Raw genomic sequence first — 27,077 nt, 5'->3', positions numbered from 1 at the left:
GCTGCTTTTTTTTCCAAAGCATACATACCATATAACAATTGTTTTACATAAAAACTCTTACCCATTTTCATTCATCTATCTGAATAATTTCATAACCAATTAGGTTTGGGTTACAGAAACTTCATGAGACATTAGTCAAAGTCAGCCATCAAATTTCACAACAGAGATAACATGAACTTATTTGACTAATAAACCCAGGTGGAATAAAAGTTGCATGTTTGTATTATATTCAATGTTGATAACTCTGAGACATGTCTGTCTTAATTAAACCAACAAACTTGTCAAAAAAACAAAATAAAAACAACAAAAAACTCCCAATAAACTTAAACTAGATTTTACTTATCAAAGATTATCCCAGATCATGTGAACTTGGAAAACTTTTGGGTTAGTTTACTTAATTTTTATAAGCACTTGTTTTTCTTTAAGCCAATTAAAATAGAGCTCTTTACAAATTAATTTTGGCAATACCATCCAGAGGTAGAAAAGTATCATTTGTATATATAGATATACATAAACATACAGATACAGAGATCTTACAGCTTTTGTTTTAAAAAAGGTCTTAGCCTTGGGGCCCCTGGGTGGCTCAGTCGTTAAGCATCTGCCTTTGGCTCAGGTCATGATCCCGGGATCCTGGGATCGAGCCTCGCATCGGGCTCCCTGCTCCACGGAAAGCCTGCTTCTCCCTCTCCCACTCCCCCTGCTTGTGTTCCCTCTCTCGCTGTGTCTCTCTCTGTCAAATAAATAAATAAAATCTTTTAAAAAAAAGGTCTTAGCCTTGAGGTGCCTGGGTGGCACATTTGGTTGAGAGTCCAACTCTTGGTTTCTGCTGGGATCATGATCTCCGGGTCCTGGGATCATGCCCTGCATAGAGCTCTGCACTCAGCACTGAATCTGCTTGTCCTTCTTCCTCCCCTTGCTCAGTTGTCTCTCTGTCTCTCTCTCTTTTTTTTTAAAGACTTTATTTATTTACCTGACAGAGAGAGATAGCGAGAGAGGGAACACAAGCATGGGGAGTGGGAGAGGGAGAAGCAGACTTCCCGCCAAGAAGGGAGCCCGATGCGGGGCTCGATCCCAGCACCCTGGGATCATGACCTGAGCCGAAGGCAGACGCTTAAGGACTGAGCCACCCAGGCGCCCCCCCCCTCAAATAAATAAATAAAATCTTTAAAAAAAAATCTTACCCTTCTTTCAGGTACAAAACTAAAAAGAACAGTTGGATCTAAATTGTGTTTCTGGCGGATGGACTAATCTAAGTTAATCTGCTCAGGTGGCCAAAGTATTTTTTTTAAATGAAACATTTTTATTTGCATGGTGTAAGGATCCTTTCAGAGCTGTTTTTGATATGCTTCTGCATATCAAAGAATGCATTCCATTGTCTTTGAGAGATTTGGGATCTGCTTTTTTAAGAGTGCTCCTTAATATGGATTTATCTAAGTCAGAGCTTCCCCCAAATGGCCATTACGATTCCAAATTATCCAAAAATTTACCCATTTTTTCAGAAAGGCACAAGATGCTGGTCCAAGGACCAGGTGGAATCTATCTTGTCTTTGGCTATCTTAACTAGGAACGCTATTTCCCAACAGCTGTTTAAAACACTGGAATCACGTGTTTTCCCCCTTTTGAACAGGATGAGTGTCTTACCATGAAGCTTCAGCAAACAGAAATGGAACAGAAATAGAAAAGAGTACTCACTAGGGTAATCTCTTCATAAAAACAAAAAGGAAAAAGCTTAAAGGCTTTTAAGCCAGAGAGCTTAAATGGAAGGAGAGCAGAGCTCGGATCCAGGAGAGACCCTCAGACTTTATGGTCATTGAGAAAGCAGTGAACTCATTGGGTTCTGTGGGTACCAGCACTTGTTTGCTCACCAGCCTTGGAGTTGTTGGGGGCTTCTCTGAATCCTACTTCTGTCACCAAGTAATGTTGACTTTGAAAATAAAACAGCCAGTTATTTTATCAGCAAAACGGGTTTATTTGGAAATAGTAGAGGAATTGCAATTCAGGACAAGCTAGTCATGGTAAACCATTGGCAAGTCTGGAGAGCAAAGGGGAGGGGAGCATTCTTTTATAGAGGTAAGGAAGGAGTTTGGCAGGGCTGCTATAAACAAAAAGTCTGTTGGAGTAAATTGTGAGTTGAAAGTGTAGTGGCTTTTCATTGGCTGAGTTGACTATCCCTTATTGGCTGGGCTATTGCTGTTGCCAGGCAGGCAAAAAAATCTTCCATCATCCTGCTGGGGTAGTAAAGTAGGCTGCTGCTTGTTGGGAATGCAATGTAAGTCTCTTCCTGTTGGGTCTGCAGAGGCCTGCAATGAATGGTATGGTTTAAGAGCTCCCCCTTCTGGCCTCCTGACTCCATTTTAAGTAAGGTTTCCTTTATTTGGTTTCAAAAAATCTAAAATCTTTCTAAATGATTTACATGGCCCACATTGCATAATATGGCTCCTCTCCATCTGTCCATTCTTACCTTGAACATATCTCCCACCAGCTCTCTCGGTTTCAGTCTTACTGGCCTTTTTTTTAGTTGTTGTAACTCTTCACTGATCTCTATCTTGTTACAGACTCCCTTTTCCCCTTTGCCTGGTTAACTCCACTGTATCCTTTAGGTTTTCATTTCAAGTCACTCTTCAAAGAAGTCTTTGCTGACTTCCTCAGAATAGGTTTCCATTCCTTACATTCAGGACCGTTAAAATTTGTTTTATGTTTGTTCTGTAAGTTCTACAAGGGTAGTAATCATGAATTTCTTGTTCCTTACTATATTCTAAGCACATTGCAATGTTTGACATGTAGCAGAAGCTCACTAAATATATTTGAATAAGTAAATCATTTATGATTTTTTTCTCTACTTAGCTTCAAAAAAACCTTAAGGTTGCTGACAGTCATAAATACTCATAAAAGAAGATGACTAAAGATTTATTTATTTGAGAGAGAGAGGTGGGAGGAGGGGCAGAGAGGGATAGAGGGTATTAATATACTCTGTGCTGAGCACGGAGCCCATTGTGGGGCTCAGTCTCATGACCCTGAGATCACGACCTGAGCCGAAACCAAGAGTAGGATGCTTAACCAACTGCACCACCCAGGTGCCCCAAAAGAAGATAATTAAAAGAAAAAATGAAACAAAACAAAAAACCTAACTTATGGGGCGCCTGGGTGGCTCGGTCGTTAAGCGTCTACCTTCGGCTCAGGTCATGATCCCATGATCCTGGGATCGAGCCCCGCATTGGGCTCCCTGCTCTGCGGAAAGCCTGCTTCTTCCTCTCCCACTCCCCCTGCTTGTGTTCCCTCTCTCGCTGTGTCTCTCTCTGTCAAATAAATAAATAAAATCTTTAAAAAAAAACAAACAGGGCGCCTGGGTGGCTCAGTCGTTAAGCGTCTGCCTTCGGCTCAGGTCATGATCCCAGTGTCCTGGGATCGAGGCCCGCATCGGGCTCCCTGCTCCGCGGGAAGCCTGCTTCTCCCTCTCCCGCTCCCCCTGCTTGTGTTCCCTCTCTCGCTATCTCTCTCTCTGTTAAATAAATAAATTAAAAAAAAATAAAAATAAAAATAAAAAAAATAAAAAAAAACAAACAAACCTAACTTAGGAAGAGAAAAGTTTGATATGCCAAGTATCTGGTATGAAGCTGGAGTCAAGTCAGTGGCTTACGTTGAGGAAAATGATGACTTGGAAAAGGCCATTGGATTTATCAAGAGCTAACTGGTATTTTTAAAAAGTAGTTTCAGGGCACCTGGCTGGCTCAGTAGGTGGAGCATGTGACTCTTGATCTCGGGGTTGTAAGTTTAAGCTCCATGTTGCATATAGAGATTAGTTAAAAATAAAATCTTAAAAAAAAGGTAACAAAATAAAAAGTTTCAGGAGGGTTTTGGAGAGTCAGGAAGAATTCAGAAGTAAGCAGTAGGTATAAATAACATTTGCAAAGTGGATTTGTGATTTAATCAAATACGTGTCTGGGTTCTTAAAATATTACTTAACTTCTTATTTTGGGAAATTTTATTTATTTATTTTATTTTGTTTTACAGTAAACAGCCCAACATGAGCATGAACTCATGACCCTGCGGTCAAGACTTGCATGCTCTACCGACTGAGCCAACCAGTCGCCCCTATTATGGAAAATTTTAAACATATAAAGAAGCACAGAAAATAGCATCAAGAACCCATAGACTATTACTCAGCTTCAATAATTATCAACTCATGATTTGTTCATCTATAGCACTTATCCCCCCCACCCCCACACCAAAGTGGGTTGAAGTAAATCCTATATATCCTGTCCTTGTAAATATTTTCATATGACTGCTAAAAGATGAGAACCTTCTTGGTACATTCTTAACATTCATGGATACAGTTGCCCACAGAAGCCTTTATTTCTGGGATTCTTCTTTCTTTTTTTGAGAGAGTATGCACATGCAAGGTGGGTGGGGTGGTAGGCAGAGGGAGAGAGAGAATCCTAAGCAGCACTGGGCATGGAGCCTGACTCGGGGGGCTCAGTCCTATGACCCAGAGAACATGACCTGCGCCGAAATCAAGAGTTGGAAGCTTACCAGACTGAGCCATCCAGGCACCCTGGGATGCTTTCTTTTCCTTCCTTCCTTCCTTCCCTTCCTTCCTTCCCTTCCTTCCCTTCCTTCCTTCCCTTCCTTCCTTCCCTGCCCCTCCTTCCTTCCCTTCCTTCCTTCCTTTCTTTCTTTCTTTCCTTCCATTCCTTTATCGATTTTATTTATTTCCGGGCGCCTGGGTGGCTCAGTTGGTTAAGCGTCTGCCTTCGGCTCAGGTCGTAATCCCAGAGTCCCTGGATCAAGCCCCACATTGGGCTCCCTGCTCAGAGGGATTCTGCTTCTTCCTCTCCCTCTGCTACTCTTCCCCTTCTCGTGCACACTCGCTCACTCTTTCTCACTCACTCTCAAATAAATAAATAAAACCTTTAAAAAAAAAAAATCTTATTTATTTGAGAGAGTGAGAGCACGAGCAGGAGGGAGGGGGCAGAGGGAGAGGGAAAACAGACTCCCCGCGGAGTAGGGAGCCCAACACCGGTTTCGATCCCAGGACTCCAAGATCACGACCAGAGCCGAAGGCAGACGCTTAACTGATTGAGCCACCCAGGCGCCCTTGCTTTCCTTTCTGTTACATGTTTTTGAGACTTAATATTTCAGGATCTCTAGATCATCATTATCCAGTTGAACTTTTGCGAAGATGGGACTGTTCTATATTTGTGCTATTTAATATGGTTTGGTAGTTCAACTGAGAAACTGATTTCTAAATTTAATTTAATTTAAATTCATTTTAATGTAAATAGCCTCTAATTAATCCTGGATCTAGCCTTAACCATTCTCTTAAAACTGAAGCATATCCCTTCAGAAATTTATGCATGTACACTTTAAATTATCTACATAATTAAGGTGAATTAAATTGATTATAATAGGGAAATAGAGAATGTGATGATGCTTAGACTTAGACAGATTTTAGGGCACTTCTGGACTAAAGATATTTTAATCTGTAGTATTTAAGGCTGCATAAAATCTACTCTTAAGTGGTCTAGATCTCTGTCCTTGGTATTTAGCATAATGTCCTTCATATAGGTGACCATAAAATAATGAATCTGTCCAGTCATTAGGAAGCTGAATAAGAAAGTCTTTCTTCTTGTTTTGTTTTTGTTTTGTTTTTTTGTCTGTTGTTTCTTTGGTGCTCCAGGTAAGGAGGTCTTTCTTTAAAAGGTGACAGAAGCATCATCACATTGACATTGAGTGAATAGGAAAACACTAGATGACTACTAAAGTTACTACTCATTTGTAAACTTTCTGTGTTTATCAAGTTGTTTAATATGAAACATTTCTTTCCTTTGGCCTGTGAAACTTTTATACTTATATGATATGGGGGAATAGTTTTAGAGCAGGAGTTGGTAGAACTGAACTGTGGTCTTTGCTCTGCCACCTTATAAATTATGTGCTTTTAAAGAGTTCACTTTAGGGGCACCTGGGTGGCTCAGTCGTTAAGCATCTGCCTTCGGCTCAGGTCATGATCCCAGGGTCCTGGGATTGAGTCCTGCATCGGGCTCCCTGCTTGGCGGAAAGCCTGCTTCTCCCTCTCCCACTCCCCCTGCTTGTGTTCCCTCTCTCTCTGTGTCTCTCTCTGTCAAATAAATAAATAAAATCTTAAAAAAAAAATAGAGTTCACTTTAACTTCTCTATGCCTCAGTTTCCTTATATGTAAAATGAGAAGAATCTCCCCATTCTCATGTATAGTATGGACTGCATAGATGGTCCTTGGCAGGTTCCACCCACCAACTTATGTTGGCACTCTCATTTATTTCTACATATTTACTATTCACAAAGCTTCCAGAAATTGAAAGTAGTTACTTACCACAAAAAGATTGAGGACATTTAGTTTTAAATAAAGCATTCCGGGGCGCCTGGGTGGCTCAGTTGGTTAAGCGACTGCCTTCGGCTCAGGTCATGATCCTGGAGTCCCTGGATCGAGTCCCGCATCGGGCTCCCTGCTCGGCAGGGAGTCTGCTTCTCCCTCTGACCCTCCCCCCTCTCATGTACTTGCTCTCTCTCATTCTCTCTCTCTCAAATAAATAAATAAAATCTTAAAAAAAAAAAAATAAATAAATAAATAAATAAATAAATAAAGCATTCCTTTTGTACTCTCAGAATTCTTTAGTTGAACTTACTTTTCTCTCCAAAATATTGTACATTTGTTTTTAAAACTTCTGATAATGAAATAATTAGTCTTTTATGTAAACAACCTAAATAGTTACTTCAGCCTCAATCTGAATGATACTATCTTTTTTAGAGAAGAGAGGAAGAGAGTGAGAAGGGGGAGAGGGGCAGAGGGAGAGGGAGAGAAAATGTCAAGCAGGCTGTATGCCCAGAGCAGAGCCTGATGAGGGGCTCAGTCTCACAACTCTGAGATCATCACCTGAGCCAAAGTCGAGTTGGACGCTTAACCACCTGAGCCACTCAGGTGCCCCTGATCGATATTATTTTAAATACTGTGATAATTTAGTTTTATTTTTCAGAACTTTTGGATTTGTAGCCTCCGATAAATTTCTGTTGTTTAAGCCAGTCAGTTTGTGGTGCTTTGTTATAGCAGCCCTAGCAAACTAATACAGTGCTCAATATCCCATTGCAACTGAATATAAAACTTCATATAACACCTCCTGACAACTGTACTGGAAAATATGTATTTCTTGTCAAACCATTAAATGTTTTTGAATAGTCAAGACTACCTTAATTTTGTGAGTAAATCCATGTTTTGTGGTTTCCTGATATTAATATATTTGCTTGCATACAAAATAGTGTCGACTGACATTTGATTACTAACTACATACCGGGCCCTGTTTTAAGTACCGTACAATCCTAACTAATTTAATCCTTAAAACCAGCCCTATAAGCTCCTGGAGAAATGGTTGATTTCAGGGCTGGGGCAGGGAAAATACAAAATGAGCCTGGAGCGTCTTCTGGTGCCACAAAGTAAGGAAGTGTTTAAGAAAGAATGGGGGTTTATTGAAAGGGCACCCAATAGAGAAAGCTGGGATAATTTGAGCAAAAAAAAAAAAAATGATGATAATACATTATAACCCACAGAATTAAGTATCCATGAATCCATAGTTAAATAAGAACCACTCTTCCTTATAGAAGAATTCCAATTAATAAATGTAGATGGAATGATGGAAATACAAAATCACTTGTTAGAATACCACAGCAATAATTGCTGTAGGCAAGATCTGTTTCTTTTTAAGTAAGCTGTACGCCCAACATGGTGCTTGAACCTATGACCCCAAGATCAAGAGTCACATGCTCTACTGATTGAGCCAGCTAGGCACCCCTGGCAAGATGCATTTTTGAATGCTAAAATTAATGGGCCAAAGTTTGAGAAGACACAGGACACTATAGTCTCAAAGTATCTCCCTCAAGATACTTATTATTTACAAGAGGAAAAATAGTAACTTTTATGGTAGAGAAATTATATAGAGATCACCATAACCAAGTGATCAAGGTTAACATCAGGAATAAGACAATATGACATCATGTCCCCTTTGTTATGATGCAGTGAGAAAGGCTTGTCAGTTCTGTGGTAGTCTTGTCAAAGAATGCGTGACCTCAATCTACTGAAAAACATTAGACAAATCTAAATTGAGGGACATATAAAATAACTGACCAGTATTCTTCAAAAGTGGCAAGGAAAACAGGAAAGACAGGAAATGTCACAGATGAGAGGAGACTAGGGAGACATGGCAACTAAATACAGTGTAAGGTCCTGGGTTGGATCTTGGAACAGAAAAAGGACAGTAGAAAAACTGGTGGAACTCAAATAAGTTCTGTAGTTTAGTTAATAGCATTGTATCACTGTTAATTTCACAGTTTCCATAATTGTGCTATTTAAGAGTTCTGATTAGGGGAAGCTGAGTAAAAGGTATACTGGAATTCTCTGTACCATTTTTATAACTTTTCTGTAAGCTTAAAATTATATCCAAATAAAAAGTTAAAATAATCCTATAAAATAGGTACTACTGTTATTCCCATTTTACTTTGAGGAAATGGAGGCACCGAGAGGTTAAGGAACTTGACCCGATTGTGTAAGGTTAGTAAATGGCCAAGTTGGGATTTCAGGTCAACAGTTTGGTTCTAGAGCTCCAGCAATAAAGCACTAAACTTTTTTTTTATATTATTACTTTAATAATTTTTTTAAAGATTTTATTTATTCGTGAGAGACAGAGAGGCAGAGGGAGAAGCAAGCTCCCCTCGGAGCAGGGAGCCTGATGCAGGACTTGATTTCAGGACCCTGGGACCATGATCTGATCCGAAGGCAGACGCTTAACTGACTGAGCTCCCCAGGCGCCTTCCTTGATAAATTTTATATAGGTGAAATATGTGCAGAAAATACAGGATACTTAGATGTTCCCCAAACCACAAGTGGTGAAAAAACTAATCATCTCTGGAAAGTTGAGCTATATGAACTAAATCTGTTAGATGAAGTTAAGTGTTTCAGGTATTTTGCAGTACTGGACTTTTGTAGTTTACGTGACAAATTTTTTCTTAAGATTTATTTATTTACTTTAGGGGCGCCTGGGTGGCTCAGTTGGTTAAGCGCCTGCTTAATCTTAAGAGTCCCACATCAGGCTCCTTGCTCAGTGGGGAGCCTTCTTCTCCCTCTGCCTGCCTCTCCCCCTGCTTGTGTGTGCGTTCTCTCTCTCTCTGACAAATAAATCTTTAAACAAAACAAAAACAAAAGATCTTTTTCTTCCCCCTCAAAAGATTTATTTATTTGAGAGAGAGAGAGCGAAGTGGGGGAGGAGCAGAGGGAGAAGGACAAGCAGACTCCATGCTGAATGTGAGCCGGTCATGGGGCTCGATCCCATGACCCTGAGATCACAACCTAAGCTGAAACCGTAGGAGTTGGACGCTCAACTGACTGAGCCACCTAGGTGTCCTGAGCCTGCTTAAGATCTTAAGATTCTCTTTCTCCCTTTCCCTCAGCCCCTCCTCACTCTCTGTCTCTCTCTCCCCTCTCTAAATATAAATAAATAAATAAATAAAATAGAAGTATATTATTTCCAAACGCTTAGGGTTTTTCTGGTTTTCTTTATATTTTTCTTTTTTACCCTAATTGTACTCTAATCAGAGAATATATTTTCAGTAGTTTTAATTTTCTTGAGACTTTTCTTTATGATCCATATGTCATCAATTTTAATAAATATTCCATGTTTTCCTGAAAAGAATGTATTTTCTGGTTGTTAGGTGCAGAATTCTGTGTAAGCTTACTAGATCAGTTTTGTTAATCATGTGGTTCAAATATTCTGTGTCCTTATTGAATTTTTTTTTTTTTTTTTTTTTTTTTAAAGATTTTATTTATTTATTTGAGACAGAGAGAATGAGAGAGAGAGAGAGAGCACATGAGAGGGGGGAGGGTCAGAGGGAGGAGCAGGCTCTCCGCCGAGCAGGGAGCCTGATGCGGGACTCGATCCCGGGACTCCAGGATCATGACCTGAGCCGAAGGCAGTCGCTTAACCAACTGAGCCACCCAGGCGCCCCTTATTGAATTTTTTCTATTCTGATAATAAAAGAGGTATGTTAAAATCTCCCACAGTGGTTATGGCTTTGTATATTTATTCTTCTAGTTCTTTTCATTTTCATTTTTATTTTATGTGTTTTTGAGACTTTAAAATTAGGTATATACAAACTTGGAATTGTTACATTCTTGGTGAATTGAACCTTTTATTATCTTTAAGTGTTCCGTTTCATTTCTAATAATGCTTTTGGCCCTAAAGTTTACTATGATGTTAATGTAGGTATACCATCCTTCTTTTGGCTAATGTTTTTATAGTATTTATGTTTTTTCTTGTTTTTTCTTTTTGTTTTTAAAGATTTTATTTGTCAGAGAAATAGAGAAAGAGAGAGTGTGCGCAAAAGCAGGGGGAAGGGCAGAGGGAGAGGGAGAAGCAGACTCTCCACTGAGCAGGGAGCCTGATGCGGGGCTCCATCCCAGGACCCTGGGATCAAGACCTGAGCCAAAGGCAGCTGTTTAACCTACTGAGCTACCCAGGCGTCCCAGGATTTATGTTTTTTTCTCTTTTTACTTTCAACCTTTTTATACGCTTAGGTTTCAGATGTATTTTAGTGGTCATCTAGTTAGGTTTTGTTTCTGTCCAGTCTGATAATCTGTTTTTAAAATTGGAGCATGAGTACATTTACATTTAATATAATCACTTATGTATTTGGATTTAAAGTAAATCTGCTATCTTAATGTACCTTCTTTTTGTCCTTGATATTTCTTTTACTCTTCTGTCATTTAAATTTATAATCTTTTAAAAATCATTCCATATTCTTTATGTTATTAATTGGGAAGTTATACATTTTTTGCCTTTTATTGATTACTGTAGGAATTGTGGCATGTCGCCATGACTTATAAAAGTCTACAGTTCATTGATTTCTTTACCTTTCTGGACAATGCAAAGACCTTAGAACTCTGACTCTACTTATCAGTCATCCTGACTTTACTTCTTATGTGTATTTTAAGTTTGTGTGTGTGCGTGTGTGTGTGTATAAAACCCTATAAGATGTTAATGTTTCAAACAGTAATTATTTAGATTTTTTTTTAAAGATTTTATGTTTTTGAGAGAGAGAGATCATGAGTAGAGGGGAAAGTAGAGGGGGAAGCAGACTCCCCACTGAGCAGGGAGCCCCATACAGGACTTGATCCTAGGACCCTGGGATCATGACCTGAGCCAAAGGCAGATGCGTAATCGACTGACCCACCCAGGTGCCCTATTTAGATTTTTTTAATAAGGAAACTTTATTGAACTACAACAGGTAAAAAAGCATACAAATCATATGTACAGCTTAAACGAGACAATTTGCTAGTTGACTTGAATATTGCCATACTTACGAAAGTTATTTCTTACTGTAAATTAGTAAATTTGGCCTTCTGATTTTAAAACCTCAATATCCTGAGCTTTATTATGAAGTATGTTCTATGAGCCGTATCTACTTTCATCTTTACCGGAACGTAAGGCTGCTGTAGCCTGTTGTATGCTAGACTCTGGGCTGCCTTAGTAATGGATGCTGTCTACTTGGTGAAGTTTCTCTTCATTGGTTAATTCAGTGCTGGGCAGGGACGGATATGAGTATAGTATATGTGCTGCTGAAGCGAGCACGGGACGGATTGAGCATAGACAGCCATGAACAAGATGAAATTCCTATTGTGCAACTTACCATTTGTAATTTGGGAGAAGTAAACTACTAAATAAATGCACAAACAAGATAATTTGAGATAAGCGTTTCATATATTGCCAATTTTTCTTATTTTTCCCCGTAAGAAAAGTGGATCATGCTTTTTCTTATGTGAAATTTCTACACTTAGACTTAATGTAAAGACTTATGTAGGGGCGCCTGGGTGGCTCAGTCGTTAAGCGTCTGCCTTCGGCTCAGGTCATGATCCCAGGGTCCTGGGATCGAGCCCCGCATTGGGCTCCCTGCTCTGCAGGAAGCCTGCTTCTCCCTCTCCCACTCCCCCTGCTTGTGTTCCCTCTCTCGCTGTGTCTCTCTCTGTCAAATAAATAAATAAAATCTTTAAAAAAAAAAAAAAAAAGACTTATGTAAAGTCAGTGCTGGTAAAATGAATCTTGTGCTAGTACTTACTTTGAACTTTCCACTGGACTATTCCTTGAGGGTACAGATATTTCCAACTCATCTTTTTATCCTTATGATACATTCAAAGATGGATGTTCACTTTGTTGTAGGAATACCCTGTTGTCATCTAAAATACTTGTAGAAATAAAATCTGAGGCTGAAAATAATTTTGAGAGGTAATTTAGTTTTTCTTTCTTTCAGGCAGAACCATATCTCATATTGAATTTATAAGTTCATAATATAATCAGGAAAGAAAAGTTCCACAAAATTAGTTTACATGAGCAAAATCTCAGAGGTTCCAAGATATATGTTATGCTTGGAGAATAACTAATAGCCTTTCATCATTGTCAGAATGAAGTTTGTTTTGTAAGGGTAGGATATAAGTCTAGAAGGCTTGGTTCCAGTTTGATTGTAGAAGTCCTTGAATGCCTGCTAAGAATTTTTAACTTTATCTTATGGATACTGGGGAGCCTTTGGAATGTTATATAAATTAAGAAAAGATATCTTTAGCAGTGTAGAAGTTGGACACTTGGAATAGTGCTTTCTTCTCTTGTTCATTCTCTTGTGTGTGTGCATGTTTGTCTCTTTCAGAGGATTGTGAACTCCTTTGTGGTGTGTGCCTTATTCATAATTTTTCATTCTTATCCCCCAACCTCCTTGTTCCTAGTAGTTTTGGAATGAAGTGAGAAATAAATAGTAGCATTAAAATATTTGTTTACTTTTTTGTTTAACTTTGGTAAGATTAGCCAGTCTTTACCTTTTTGTATCTTTCCTGTTTTCATCTTTTTGTTTTTTAAGTTTTTATTTTAATTCCTTTTAGTTAACATACAATGTTACATTAGTTTCAGGTGTACAGATAGTGATTCAGCAATTCCATACATCACCCAGTGTTAGTTTCTGTTTTTTCTTTTTTTAAGTTTTTATTTTGTTCTCCTGTTTTCATCTCTTATGTTGCAAGTATTTTTTTTTTTTTTTTTTTTACTCTGGATGTTTCCATTTCATCATCCTGGAAACTCATACTATAGGTTTTATGCCTCTCACATAAATATTATTGTAAAGATAAAGCACCTTTATTAAAAACTACTTTTGAGCTATAGGTAGGAAATTACTGATTTCAACAAATATTCCACACAATCAAACTCATAATCCCCATTTTTTAGTTATGATTGTAAAAGTGTAGCTGTAGTTGTCTTTTTTTTTTTTTAACTGTAGGAGAAACAAAATCTTTGTTCAACTTAGGTCTTTAGAGAAAGGCCACTAGATTTATTGAACTTTAGTGTTGTTGACTAGGTTGGCTACATTGAAGGTTCATTGATTTTCTGGGGGGTGTGTGTGTGTGTGTGAAGGTTCATTGATTTTCGGGTGTGTGTGTGTGTGTGTGTGAAGGCTCATTGATTTTCGGGTGTGTGTGTGTGTGTGTGTGTGTGAAGGTTCATTGATTTTCTGGTGTGTGTGTGTGTGTGAAGGTTCATTGATTTTCTGTGTGTGTGTGTGTGTGTGTGTGTGTTTAAATAAACTCCCCCCCAACGTGGGGCTTGAACTCCCCAACCCGAGATCCAGTTGCATGCTTTACAAACTGAGCCAGTCCCAATTTTCTGTTTTGCTGTAGAATTGCACCACCTATGTGAGATGTCTTAGATATGATATTGCATTGGATTTTGCTTGCAACTGAGCTTTTCTGCTGTGGTCCCTAAGTACCTTTTTTAGCTGTCTTGGTTACCATAACGAAGTTATGTAGTTACTGTAACTACAGATAGGGTTTTTTTGTTAGCTCTGTTACTAAAATCATAGCATCTGATTTAAGTTACAATTATTACCATAGCACATTAATCTTTTGTAGTAGCTTATTTTTGTGGGAAAAAGTTAGAAAAATATAAATATCTAGTTGGTTTGTTTCAATATTATCTGACCAATATAACTGGCTAAGAATTTTAAAGCAGTTCATACATTTTTATATATAGGTTATAGAATAGAGACTTCTCCTTTTAGCAGACATCAGTCTTACTTCTTTGAAACCTAGGTATTTTTTTTTTTAAAGATTTTATTTGTCAGAGAGAGAGAGTACAAGCAGGGGGAGCAGCAGGCAGAGGGAGAGGGAGAAGCAGGCTCCCTACTGAGCAGGGAGCCCAATGTGGGGCTTGATCCCAGGTCCCCGAGATCATGACCTGAGCCAAACGCAGACACCCAACCGACTGAGCCACTCAGGCACCCCTGAATCCTAAGATTCTTGAAGAGTGTATTATGTTAGGAATTTCTTTATCACTTCTAGAAATTCTGTCCTAAATTAGTATATTTTGGTCTTCTAGAGGCCCAATAATTAGTTTCTTTAACCTTTAATAATCAGCCCTTTTTTAAGCATTCCTTTTATTTTTGGTGTTCCAGTATTAATTTTTTTTTAATCCCCTATAAAGTTTTTTTTTTTTTTTTTGCTAGTGAGAGGGTTTTTTAATATGGCAAAATATATGCTAGTCCCCTCTTATCCACGGGGTATACATACCCTCAGTGGATGCCTAAAACCCCAGGTAGTACCAAACCCTATATATACTACATGTTTTTTCCTATACATACATACCTATGATAAGGTTTAATTTATAAAGTAGAGACAGTAAAAGATTAACAATAGCTAATAATAGAACAATTATAACAATATATTCTAATAAAAGTTACATGAATGTGATCTCTCAGAATACCCTATTGTACTGTACTAACCCTTTCTGTGATGATGTGAGATGATAAAATGCATTTTATGGTGAAAAGAAGTGAGGTGAATGATGCAGTCATTGTAAGGGAGCATTAAGCTACTGTTGACCTCCTGATGGTGTGTCAGGAGGATCATCTGCTTCCGATATGCAGTTGACCTCCGGTAACTGAAACGGCAGAAAGTGAAACCATAGATAAAGTAGTACTGGACATAACAAAATTTACCATTTTAACTGTTTCTAAATATATCTTTCAGTGGCATTAAGTATATTCACAGAGTTGTGTAACCATCACCACAATCAATTTTAGAACATTTTCTTTTTTTTTAAAGATTTTATTTATTTATTTATTTATTTGAGAGAGAGTGAGAGAGAGAGCGCAAGAGGGGGTAGGGTTAGAGGGAGAAGCAGACTCCCTGCCGAGCAGGGAGCCCGATGTGGGACTCGATCCTGGGACTCCGGGATCATGACCTGAGCCGAAGGCAGTCGCTTAACCAACTGAGCCACCCAGGTGCCCTAGAACATTTTCATCACCTCTAAAACAAACTCCATATCCCTTAGCCATCACCACCCAATTCCCCTACTCTCCCTTATCCTTAAGCAACCACTGATCTCTGTCTCAGTGTAATTGCCTATTCTAGACACTTCATATAAATGGAATCCTATCTTATGTGGTCTTTTGTGACTGACGACTTTCACTTAGTATAGTATTTTCAAGATTCGTCCTTGTTGTGACATGTATCAGTACTTAGTTCCTTTTTATGGCTGAGTAATATTCCATTGTATGGATATACTGCATTTTGTTTCATTCATCAGATGATGTACTTTTTGGTTATTATGAATATTGCACACCATATGTTATATTTTCATTATCATTCGGTCAGGTCATTTTTAAATTTCCTTGATTTCTTTTTGAACCCTTAGGTTATAAGTATATTACTTTATTTCCAAACATTTTGGGACTTTCTAGATATCTTTTAGTTAAATTTCTTGTTCAGTTTCACCGAGGGCAGAAAACATATATACTATATGACTTCACACCTTTAAATTTGTTGGTCTTGTTTTATGACCCAGCACTTGTTTTCAGTTAGGGAATACCTAAATTCTAGATTCATGTAGAATTATCTTCACTCTTCCAGTGAAATCTTAGATTGTTACAAAGAGGACTGCCTTCTAAAATGCTTTTTAAGAATTGTTTATGTTCACTAAGTATATCCAGTCATATTAACCACTTTATATGTCTTAACCATTCCTTGATATAGGAATTATTATTATACTTATTTTATAGATGAAACCGGGGCACAGAAAGATTAATTAAACTACAAGTTACATAGGTGGTAAAATGTGGACTGGAAGACAGGCATATCCATAGAGGTAGAAAGTAGATTAATGGTTGCCAGGAACAGGGTTATAGGGATTGACTGCTAATGGATATGGGATTTTTTTTTTTTTTGAGTTATGACAGTGTTTTGGAATTAGGGTAATGGTTGCATAACTTTGTGAATATACTCAAAACTACTACATTTTGCTCTGTAGAGGGGTCAATTTTATGGTATGTGAATTATATCTCAGTTTTTCAAAAAAGGAATAACTGGGATTCCAACCCAGAAACTGCTTCTTCACGTCTTATTCACTCAGTAGTAGACTTTTTTTGGTTGGGATAGTTCAAATATTAGAAGTAAAATCTCATCAGAAAGACTATAATTTAGAGTTACATTCTTTTATGGCTTATTGCAAATGTTCTTTTCTGGTTTGTTTGTTTTTTTAAAATTTTTTATTGTTATGTTAATCACCATACATTACATCATTAGTTTTTGATGTAGTGTTCCATGATTCATTGTTTGCGTATAACACCCAGTGCTCCATGTAGAACGTGCCCTCTTTAATACCCTTCACCAGGCTAACCCATCCTCCCACCCCCCTCCCCTCTAGAACCCTCAGTTTGTTTTTCAGAGTCCATCGTCTCATGGTTCGTCTCCCCCTCCGATTCCCCCCCTTCATTCTTCCGCTCCTGCTATCTTCTTTTTTTTTTTCTTTAACATATATTGTATTATTTGTTTCAGAGGTACAGATCTGCGATTCAGCAGTCCTGCACAGTTCACAGCACTCACCATAGCACATACCCTCCCCAATGTCTATCACCCAGCCATCCCATCCCTCCCACCCCCCACCACTCCAGCAACCCTCAGTTTGTTTCCTGAGATTAAGAATTCCTCATATCAGTGAGGTCATATGATACATGTCTTTCTCTGATTGACTTATTTCACTCAGCATAACACCCTCCAGTTCCATCCACATCGTTGCAAATGGCAAGATCTCATTCCTTTTGATGGCTGCATAATATTCCATTGTATATATATATACTACATCTTCTTTATCCATTCATCTGTCGATGGACATCTTCGCTCTTTCCACAGTTTGGCTATTATGGACATTGCTGCTATAAACATCGGGGTGCACGTACCCCTTTGGATCCCTACATTTGTATCTTTGGGGTAAATACCCAGTAGTGCAATTGCTGGATTGTATGGTAGATCTATTTTCAACTTTTTGAGGAACCTCCATACTGTTTTCCAGAGTGGCTGTACCAGCTTGCATTCCCACCAACAGTGTAGGAGGGTTCCCCTTTCTCCGCATCCCTGCCAACATGTGTCGTTTCCTGACTTGCTGTTTTAGCCATTCTGACTGGTGTGAGGTTGTGTCTCACTGAGGTTTTGATTTGGATTTCCCTGATGCTGAGTGATGTTGAGGACTTTTTCATGTGTCTGTTGGCCATTTGGATGTCTTCCTTGCAGAAATGTCTGTCATGTCTTCTGCCCATTTCTTGATTGGATCATTTGTTCTTTGGGTGTTGAGTTTAAGAAGTTCTTTATAGATTTTAGATAGTAGCCCTTTATCTGATATGTCATTTGCAAATATCTTCTCCCATTCTGTCGCTTGTCTTTTGGTTTTGTTGACTGTTTCTTTTGCTGTGCAAAAGCTTTTTGTCTTGATGAAGTCCCAATAGTTCATTTTTGCCCTTGCTTCCCTTGCCTTTGGCGATGTTTCTAGGAAGAAGTTGCTGCAGCTGAGGTCGAAGAGGTTGCTGCCTGTGTTCTCCTCTAGGATTTTGATGGACTCCTGTCTCACATTTAGGTCTTTCAACCATTTGGAGTCTATTTTTGTGTGTGGTGTAAGGAAATGGTCCAGTTTCATTCTTCTGCATGTGGCTGTCCAATTTTCCCAACACCATTTGTTGAAGAAACTGTCTTTTGTCCATTGGACATTCTTTGCTGCTTTGTCGAAGATTAGTTGGCCATAGAGTTGAGGGTCCATTTCTGGGCTCTCTATTCTGTTCCATTGATCTATGTGTCTGTTTTTGTGCCAGTACCATACTGTCTTGATGATGACAGCTTTGTAATAGAGCTTGAAGTCCAGAGTTGTGATGCCGCCAGCTTTGCTTTTCTTTTTCAATGTTCCTCTGGCTATTCGGGGTCTTTTCTGGTTCCATACAAATTTTAGGATTATTCCATTTCTTTGAAAAAAGTGGATGGTATTTTGATGGGGATTACATTCAATGTGTAGATTGGTCTAGGTAGCATTGACATCTTCACAATATTTGTTCTTCCAATCCATGAGCATGCAACATTTTTCCGTTTCTTTGTGTCTTCCTCAATTTCTTTCATGAGTATTTTATATTTTTTGGAGTACAGATTCTTTGCCTCTTTGGTTAGATTTATTCCTAGGTATCTTATGGTTTTGGGTGCAATTGTAAATGGGATCGACTCCTTAATTTCTCTTTCTTCTGTCTTGTTGTTGGTGTATAAGAATGCCACTGATTAATGTGCATTGATTTTATATCCTGCCACTTTACTGAATGAGTTCTAGCAGTTTTGGGGTGGAGTCTTTTGGGTTTTCCACATAAAGTATCATATCATCTGCAAAGAGAGTTTGACTTCTTCTTTGCCAATTTGGATGCCTTTTATTTCTTTTTGTTGTCTGATTGCTGTGACTAGGACTTCTAATACTATGTTGAATAGCAGTGGTGATAGTGGACATCCCTGCTGCGTTCCTGACTTTAGGGGGAAAGCTCTCAGGTTTTCCCCATTGAGAATGATATTCGCTGTGGGTTTTTCATAGATGGCTTTTATGATATTGAGGTATGTACCCTCTATCTCTATACTCTGAAGAGTTTTGATCAAGAAAGGATGCTGTACTTTGTCAGATGCTTTTTCTGCATCTATTGAGAGGATCATATGGTTCTTGTTCTTTCTTTTATTAAGGTATTGTATATCACATTGATTTGCAGATGTTGAACCAACCTTGCAGCCCAGGGATAAATCCCACTTGGTCTTGGTGAATAATCCTTTTAATGTGCTGTCGGATCCTATTGGCTAGTATTTTGGTGAGAGTTTTTGCATCCATGTTCATCAAGGATAATGGTCTGTAATTCTCCTTTTTGATGGGGTCTTTGGTCTGGGGATCAAGGTAATGGTGGCCTCATAAAATGAGTTTGGAAGTTTTCCTTCCATTTCTATTTTTTGGAACAGTTTCAGAAGAATAGGTATTAATTCTTCTTTAAATGTTTGGTAGAATTCCCCTGGGAAGCCATCTGGCCCTGGGCTTTTGTTTGTTGGGAGATTTTTGATGACTGCTTCTATTTCCTTAGTGGTATAGGTCTGTTCAGGTTTTCTATTTCTTCCTGGTTCACTTTTGGTAGTTGATACATCTCTAGGAATGCATCCATTTCTTCCAGGTTATCTAATTTGCTGGCATATAGTTGCTCATAATATGTTCTTTTTTTTTTTTTAATTTTTTTATTATGTTAATCCCCATACATTACATCATAATATGTTCTTATAATTGTATTTCTTTGGTGTTGGTTGTGATCTCTCCTCTTTCAGTCATGATTTTATTTCTTTTCTTTTTGATAAGTCTGGCCAGGGTTTTTATCAATCTTGTTAATTCTTTCAAAGAACCAGCTCCTAGTTTCGTTGATCTGTTCTACTGTTCTTTTGGTTTCTAGTCCATTGATTTCTGCTCTGGTCTTTATTATTTCTCTTCTCCTGCTGGGTTTAGGCTTTATTTGCTGTTCTTTCTCCAGCTCCTTTAGGTGTAGGGTTAGGTTGTGTATTTGAGACCTTTCTTATTTCTTGAAAAAGGCTTGTATTACTATATACTTTCCTCTTAGGACTGCCTTTGTTGTATCCCAAAGATTTTGAATAGTTGTGTTTTCATTTTCGTTTGTTTCCATGAATTTTTAAAATTCTTCTTTAATTTCCTGGTTGACCCATTCATTCTTTAGTAGGATGCTCTTTAGCCTCCATGTATTTGAGTTCTTTCTAACTTTCCTCTTGTGATTGAGTTCTGGTTTCAAAGCACTGTGGTCTGAAAATATGCAGGGAATGATCCCAATCTTTTGGTACCAGTTGAGACCTGATTTGTGACTTAGGATGTGATCTATTCTGGAGAATGTTCCATTGGCGCTAGAGAAGAGTGTGTATTCTGTTGCTTTGGGATGGAATGTTCTGAATATATCTATGAAGTCCCTTTGGTCCAGTGTGTCATTTAAAGTCTTTATTTCCTTGTTGATCTTTTGCTTAGATGATCTGTCCATTTTAGTCAGGGGGGTATTAAAGTCCCCCACTATTATTGTATTGTTGTCGATGTGTTTCTTTGCTTTTGTTATTAATTGGCTTATATAATTGGCTGCTCCCATGTTAGGGGCATAGATACTTACAATTGTTAGATCTTCTTGTTGGATAGACCCTTTAAGTAGGATATAGTGTCCTTCCTCATCTCTTATTACAGTCTTTGGTTTAAAATCTAATTTGTCTGATATAAGGATTGCCACCCCAGCTTTCTTTTGGTGTCCATTAGCATGGTAAATGGTTTTCCACCCCCTCACTTTCAATCTGGGGGTGTCTTTGGGTCTAAAATGAGTCTCTTGCAGACAGCATATCGATGGGTCTTGTTTTTTTATCCAATCTGATACCCTGTGTCTTTTGATTCAGGCATTTAGCCCATTTACATTCAGGGTAACTATTGAAAGATATTAATTTAGTGCCATTTTATTGCCTGTAAGGTGACTGTTACTGTCTATTGTCTGTGTTCCTTTCTGGTCTATGTTGCTTTTAGGCTCTCTCTTTGCTTAGAGGACCCCTTTCAATATTTCTTGTAGGGTTGGTTTCGTGTTTGCAAATTCCTTTAGTTTTTGTTTGTCCTGGAAGCTTTTCATCTCTCCTTCTATTTTCAATGACAGCCTAGCTGGATATAGTATTCTTGGCTGCATATTTTTCTCATTTAGTGCTCTGAATATATCATGCCAGTCCTTTCTGGCCTGCCAGGTCTCTGTGGATAGGTCTGTTGCCAATTAAAGTTTCTACCATTGTAGGTTACATATCTCTTCTCCCGAGCTGCTTTCAGGATTTTCTCTTTGTCTCTGAGACACGTAAGTTTTACTATTAGATGTCGGGGTGTTGACCTATTTTTATTGATTTTGAGAGGGGTTCTCTGTGCCTCCTGGATTTTGATGCCTGTTTCCTTCCCCAAATTAGGGAAGTTCTCTGCTATAATTTGCTCCAATATACCTTCTGCCCCCCTCTCTCTTTCTTCTTCTGGGATCCCAATTATTCTAATGTTGTTTTGTCTTATGGTATCACTTATCTCTCGAATTCTGCCCTCGTGATCCAGTAGTTATCTTTTTCTCAGCGTCTTTATTTTCCATCATTTGGTCTTCTATATCACTATTTCTCTCTTCTGCCTCATTTATTCTAGTAGTTAGAGCCTCCATTTTTGTATTTAAAGTGTGTCTCTACAGAAAGCAAGTATTTGTGTTTTCTTATCCATTCTGACAATCTTTGTCTTTTAATTGGAGTTTTTAAATCTACTTTTCATTTACTCTATAAATTGATAGGGCTGGATTGGGTTTGTCTCCTTTGATTTTTGTTATTATTTTACTGTTCCATTTTGATTCCTCTGTTGACTTCTTGGCCATTCCTTTTTGCATATATTTTTAGTGGTTTTGCCAGGGCTTATGATATGCATCATTAACCTCTCACAGACTGTACTGTACTGTTCACATAAACTATAGATACCTTACAACAGTATAACTGCATCTATCTCCCCATCTTTTGTGTTTTAGTTGTCATATATTACATTCTCTATGTTATAAACTGTAAAATTTTTACTTTATTTATTTGAGAGAGAGAGTGAGCATGAGTGGGGGTAGGGGCAGAGGGAGAGGGAGAAGCAGACTCCTGCTGAGCAGGGAGCCTGACTCGGGGCTTGATCCCAGGACCCTGAGGTCATGACCTGAATCGAAACCAGGAGTTGGACACCTAACCAGTTGGGCCACCCAGGTGCCCCTGGAGCTTATAATCTTTTAGGAAAAACAACATGTAGCAAATCATTATACTTTGCATACCATTTTACAGGAAGTTTGAGGTAAACAGAGCAATATATTTACTAGGACTCCATAGTGAATCGTATTTAAAATACTTAGGGGCACCTGGCTGGCTCAGTCAGTAGAGCATTCACTCTTGATCTTGGGGTTGTGAGTTTAAACCCCACATTGGGTGTAGAGATTACTTAAAAATAAAATCTTTTAAAAATAAAATGCTTAATAATTTTTAATCCTTTGAATAAAAACTATTTTATTTTATTTTAAATATTTTTATTTATTTATTTGACAGAGAGAGAGAGACAGCGAGAGAGGGAACACAAGCAGGGGGAGTGGGAGAGGGAGAAGCAGGCTCCCCGCTGAGCAGGGAGACCAATGCGGGGCTCGATCCCAGGACTCTGGGATCATGACCTGAGCCGAAGGCAGCTGCTTAACTGACTGAGCCACCCAGGCGCCTCTGAATAAAAACTATTTTAACAAGCTATTTTATATTTCTTTGTTATGTATTTTATATAGTTCCTTGCTTTTATCCACCACTATTTCCCCCTCTGTGAAATGCATATTGCCTTTTATCCCTTCAGATTTTTACATTTACTTTTTACAGAGTCCAATCAGTGTTGAAAACAGTAGTATGTATATTTTTCCTGACTTTCCTATGAATGGTTCTAGAATTTTACCTTTAAGTACATGTTTTTATATATAAAAAATATTACAGAAAAACATAAACCAACATTAATTGTATATGGGTGGTATGATATACATAATTTTCACTTTGTTCCTGTAATTTTCTGTACCACCAGTAAAATACAATATGCATTTTACTCTTTTATGTGAAAAAGATGGTGAACATTTTTTTAAAAAATGGAAACTATATGTACTGTTTACTAATAAAGAAATTCATAGTTCAACCATTGCTATATAAAGAGGCTTCTTCTCAAGTCTAATCCTAGTTCTTTTTGTTAGGGCCCAAGTAATATCTGCTTGGCCTTTTGTGAATTAGAGATGTCAACATAATTTATTATTTTCCTCCATCTTTTCATTTTCCTCATCTCTTTACTAAATAAAACTTTATTTACCTGTGCTTTTAATTTGAGAGATTGTTATCTGTTATTAGAGAAAGGTGTTTCAACAAGCTAGGGTCTATATGTTTCTAAATTATTATTAGTAGAACCATTGCAGATATTTCCCATTGACTTTAATTGCAGTTCTCTGTAGAAGAATCACAGTATATTGTTTTAACTGAGTGAATCTTCTTTCCTTTTCATTTCAGTTGGAAAGACATCCTTGATCACCAGATTCATGTATGACAGTTTTGACAACACCTATCAGGTATTTTATTTTTGCTGACTTAACTCGTCTCTCTTTTATGTTAGAAGTAATATTTAAGGTCTTTTCAAAAATCTACTTATTTACATAAAAGCACTTTCTGTAATCTGTAAAATGCTGTATAAATACAAAGTATAACTGATTTTGCTCATAGTCCTCAATCTTTTCACTTGATTTCTTTATCTCTTCTTCCAAAGTCCATTGAAAGATTATGACTAATTACCATCTGGGAAAGAAGTAGTAGTGGTTATAGATATTCTCTTATGTGGTTCAAGCCTAGGATTCTTTTTTTTTTTTTTTAAAGATTTTATTTATTTTTTTGACAGAGAGAGAACACAAGCAGGGGGAGTGGGAGAGGGAGAAGCAGGCTTCCTGTGGAGCAAGGAGCCCGATGCGGGGCTTGATCCCATGGCCCTGGGACCATGACCTGAGCTGAAGGCAGACGCTTAACGACCGAGCCACCCAGGTGCCCCTCAAGCCTAGGATTCTATGACCTTTTGATCTATACTTAAAGTCAAGAATAAATGAATGATGTAATTAGAAATCATTAACAGAAGGAGATTTGGGATTTTCACAAATATGTGGAAATTAAACAGCACATTCCCAAATAACCAATGAGTCAAGAAAAAAATTCACAAAGGAAATTTAGGAAATACTTTGAGACAAATGGAAAAAAAAAACAACAACCACAACATACCAAAATTTATAGGATACAGCTAAAGCAGTGCTTTAAGGAAAAGAAGAAATATATTAAATCAATAATTTAACCTTCTACCTTAAGAAACTAGAAAAGTAAACTAACCCTAAAACAAGCAAAAGACAGGGGCGCCTGGGTGGCTCAGTCGTTAAGCATCTGCCTTCAGCTCAGGTCATGATCCCAGGTCCTGGGATCGAGCCCCGCATCGGGCTCCCTGCTCGGCGGGAAGCCTGCTTCTCCCTCTCCCACTGCCCCTGCTTGTGTTCCCTCTCTCGCTGTGTCTCTCTCTGTCAAATAAATAAATAAAATCTTAAAAAAAAAAAAAAACAAGGAAAAGACACATGACAAAGAACTTTTATCCAACACACACAGGACTCTTAAATCACATAGTAAAGAATTACTAATTCTTTGCATTTTGACAAATTTCAGTAGATGTGTACACCTGTGAAGTTACCACCACCATCAAGATTAGGAACATTTTCATCCCAAAAGGAATTTGTTTTAATTAAGCCTTTTATTAAAAACCATAATGATCATAGAACAGAAATGACTGACATATATAAATCTGACATTTTAGGAAAGTCACTTCTTAAAAAGCTAATTAGTGTGTACTGTATATATTTTATTATCATTCTTTTGAATATCTCAGAAATGGTTTAGCCACCTCATTAGACATGAAAAGAGCAAATTTAGAAATGAAAAATAGCTCAGTCAGTAAGAGTGCATCAGTTTTCTTCTGGACTCCTTTAGGTCAGATATCCCCAATTTTCTAGGTCCCTGCAACTCTACGGCCTATAGGCTTCACCTAGAGGACCTTCTCTTGAAGGTCTTGATGGTGTCTTGATTCTGAGCAGTGCTCTGTCTCTTCTCATCAGAAGAGCTACAGATGCCAGTTTCAGAGACTAACAAAAGTATTGATGTTATTGAGCCACATGTGGAAAATTCCTGAAAAGTGTAAGCTCAGATCTTTAGGAGTAGAACCATTACCATAGGCTAAAAAATCTGAACTAAGATCGGAGTCTTAGGCTAAATGACTTATTAGCTGGAGCCTATCTAGAGTTCTCTGGGTGTTTCTAAAGGATTTTGTTATACCCATGTTCCCAGTGAAATTAAGGAAATCTTTCAGGCATACCTGAAAGTGCCATTGCTGTTTCTTCATGCTGCTGTTCAGTCAGACATATATAAGGATAGTGATTGACATAAAGGTAGTGATATTGATAGAATTTGACAGATAAGGAAAGATTGTGATTGTTTGTGGGAAAGTTGTTGCTAATAAAGCTAAAGTATCGGGCGCCTGGGTGGCTTAGTTGGTTAAGCGACTGCCTTCGGCTCAGGTCATGATCCCGGGGTCCTGGGATGGAGTCTCATGTTGGGCTCCCCCTGCTCTGTGGGGAGCCTGCTTCTCCCTCTCCTTCTGCCTGCCACTCCCCCCTGCCTGTGCTCGCTCTCTGTCAAATAAATAAATAAAATCTTAAAAAAAATAAAGCTAAAGTATCATGGTACTTTGGCATTAATAGGTTTTGCTAATTAACAGTGTGAGTTACAAGTTTTTATAACAATTAGATACAGTCCTAGATGTTCTTTTAGTTTAGCTCTAACAAGAAAATTTAGATGATATGGTACCCTACATCCTAATGTAGGGAAATCAGCTTGACAGTATGTTAAGTATTATCTTTGAATATGAAGAATTGACCTTTATGTGGCTAGCTGCCAGCTTAGTTTCAGGTGAAGAGTTCTTCAATGAATCATTTGAAGATTCCCTACTCCGACCTCCACCACACACACAACAGAAAGACTTCTGAAATGAATAATTAAGGAACTAGTCTCCTTGCTAGAAATTTATTCTTGGGCTTATATGAGCCATATGTAATGTATATATCAAACTTAGTTTAAGTGAAGTTTTATTTCACAAAAATGATAAATTTTATGTTGTTAGTAATTCATGTTCTATGTATGATTCCTTTGCACTGAATTAATTTCATTTAAAAAGGAGGAAACTGGTTGGCCAGAAGAGCCTTTAATTGACCAAAATTTAGACAGTATTTCAGAGTGAAACAAAAAAAATTGTTCTTTCTAACTAGAGAGCCTAGAATTGAGTATCTTAAAGTTGCTCTTGTTTTTCACCACTTACCTTCTTTTTCCAGTTATAAACTCACAGATTTTCTTAACAGTTTAAAGTGTATCAGCTTGAACCATATTATGTTGCTATTTTTATAATTAAAAAATGATAGAATATTGTCAGTTTTACACGGTTCAGCTTAATATAAATAAGCTGAAGAAAGATTCCCACAGTTAGAGTAGATTCATTCTTTTTCCTGTTTTTTTGTTTGTAGACTAACCTTTGAGATTACTTTGAATTTAGAAGATTTATTCCGAAGGCTGTTACAAGTCGACAATAAACATAAATTCACCTTCATGGTAGACAGTGAAGCCATCTATGACATCTGTCATAGAAACCTCAATATTGAACGCCCAGCCTGCATTAACCTAATTAGGTTGATAGGTCAAATTGTGTCCTTCATCACTGCTTCCCTCAGATTTGATGGAGTCCTGAATGTTGATCTGACAGAATTCCAGACCAGTGTGGTGCCCTATCCCTGCATCTACTTCTGTCTGGCCACATATGCTCCTGTCATCTCTGCTGAGAAAGCCTACCATGAACAGCTTTCTGTAGCAGAGATCACCACTGCATGCTTTGAATCAGCCAATCACATGATGAAATGTGACCCTCGCCATGGTAAATACATGGCTTGCTACCTGTTGTACAGTAGCGACATAGTTCCCAAAGTTGTCAGTGCTGCCATTGCCACCATCAAGACCAAGCATACCATCCCGTTTATGGACTGGTGCCCCA

At 38.0% G+C, this 27,077-nt stretch overlaps 1 protein-coding gene across 2 annotated transcripts in view; it reads left to right on the top strand.

The window, feature by feature from the left end:
- The window catches only part of RAB6A (RAB6A, member RAS oncogene family), a 77,232-nt gene that overhangs the window by 15,851 nt on the left and 34,304 nt on the right, over positions 1-27,077 (top strand). For both annotated transcript variants that reach the window (XM_032426895.1, XM_032426894.1), the window contains exon 2: positions 23,471-23,529. In XM_032426895.1, the coding sequence (XP_032282786.1) occupies positions 23,471-23,529 (59 nt within the window). The remainder of the gene's footprint in view (positions 1-23,470; positions 23,530-27,077) is intronic.

Source organism: Phoca vitulina, unplaced genomic scaffold (genome assembly GCF_004348235.1).
Source record: "Phoca vitulina isolate PV1807 unplaced genomic scaffold, GSC_HSeal_1.0 scaffold36, whole genome shotgun sequence".
NCBI classification, from domain to species: Eukaryota; Metazoa; Chordata; class Mammalia; order Carnivora; family Phocidae; genus Phoca; species Phoca vitulina.
Note: the sequence above shows the minus strand (reverse complement) of the source record. Positions and strands in the feature narration are given on the sequence as shown.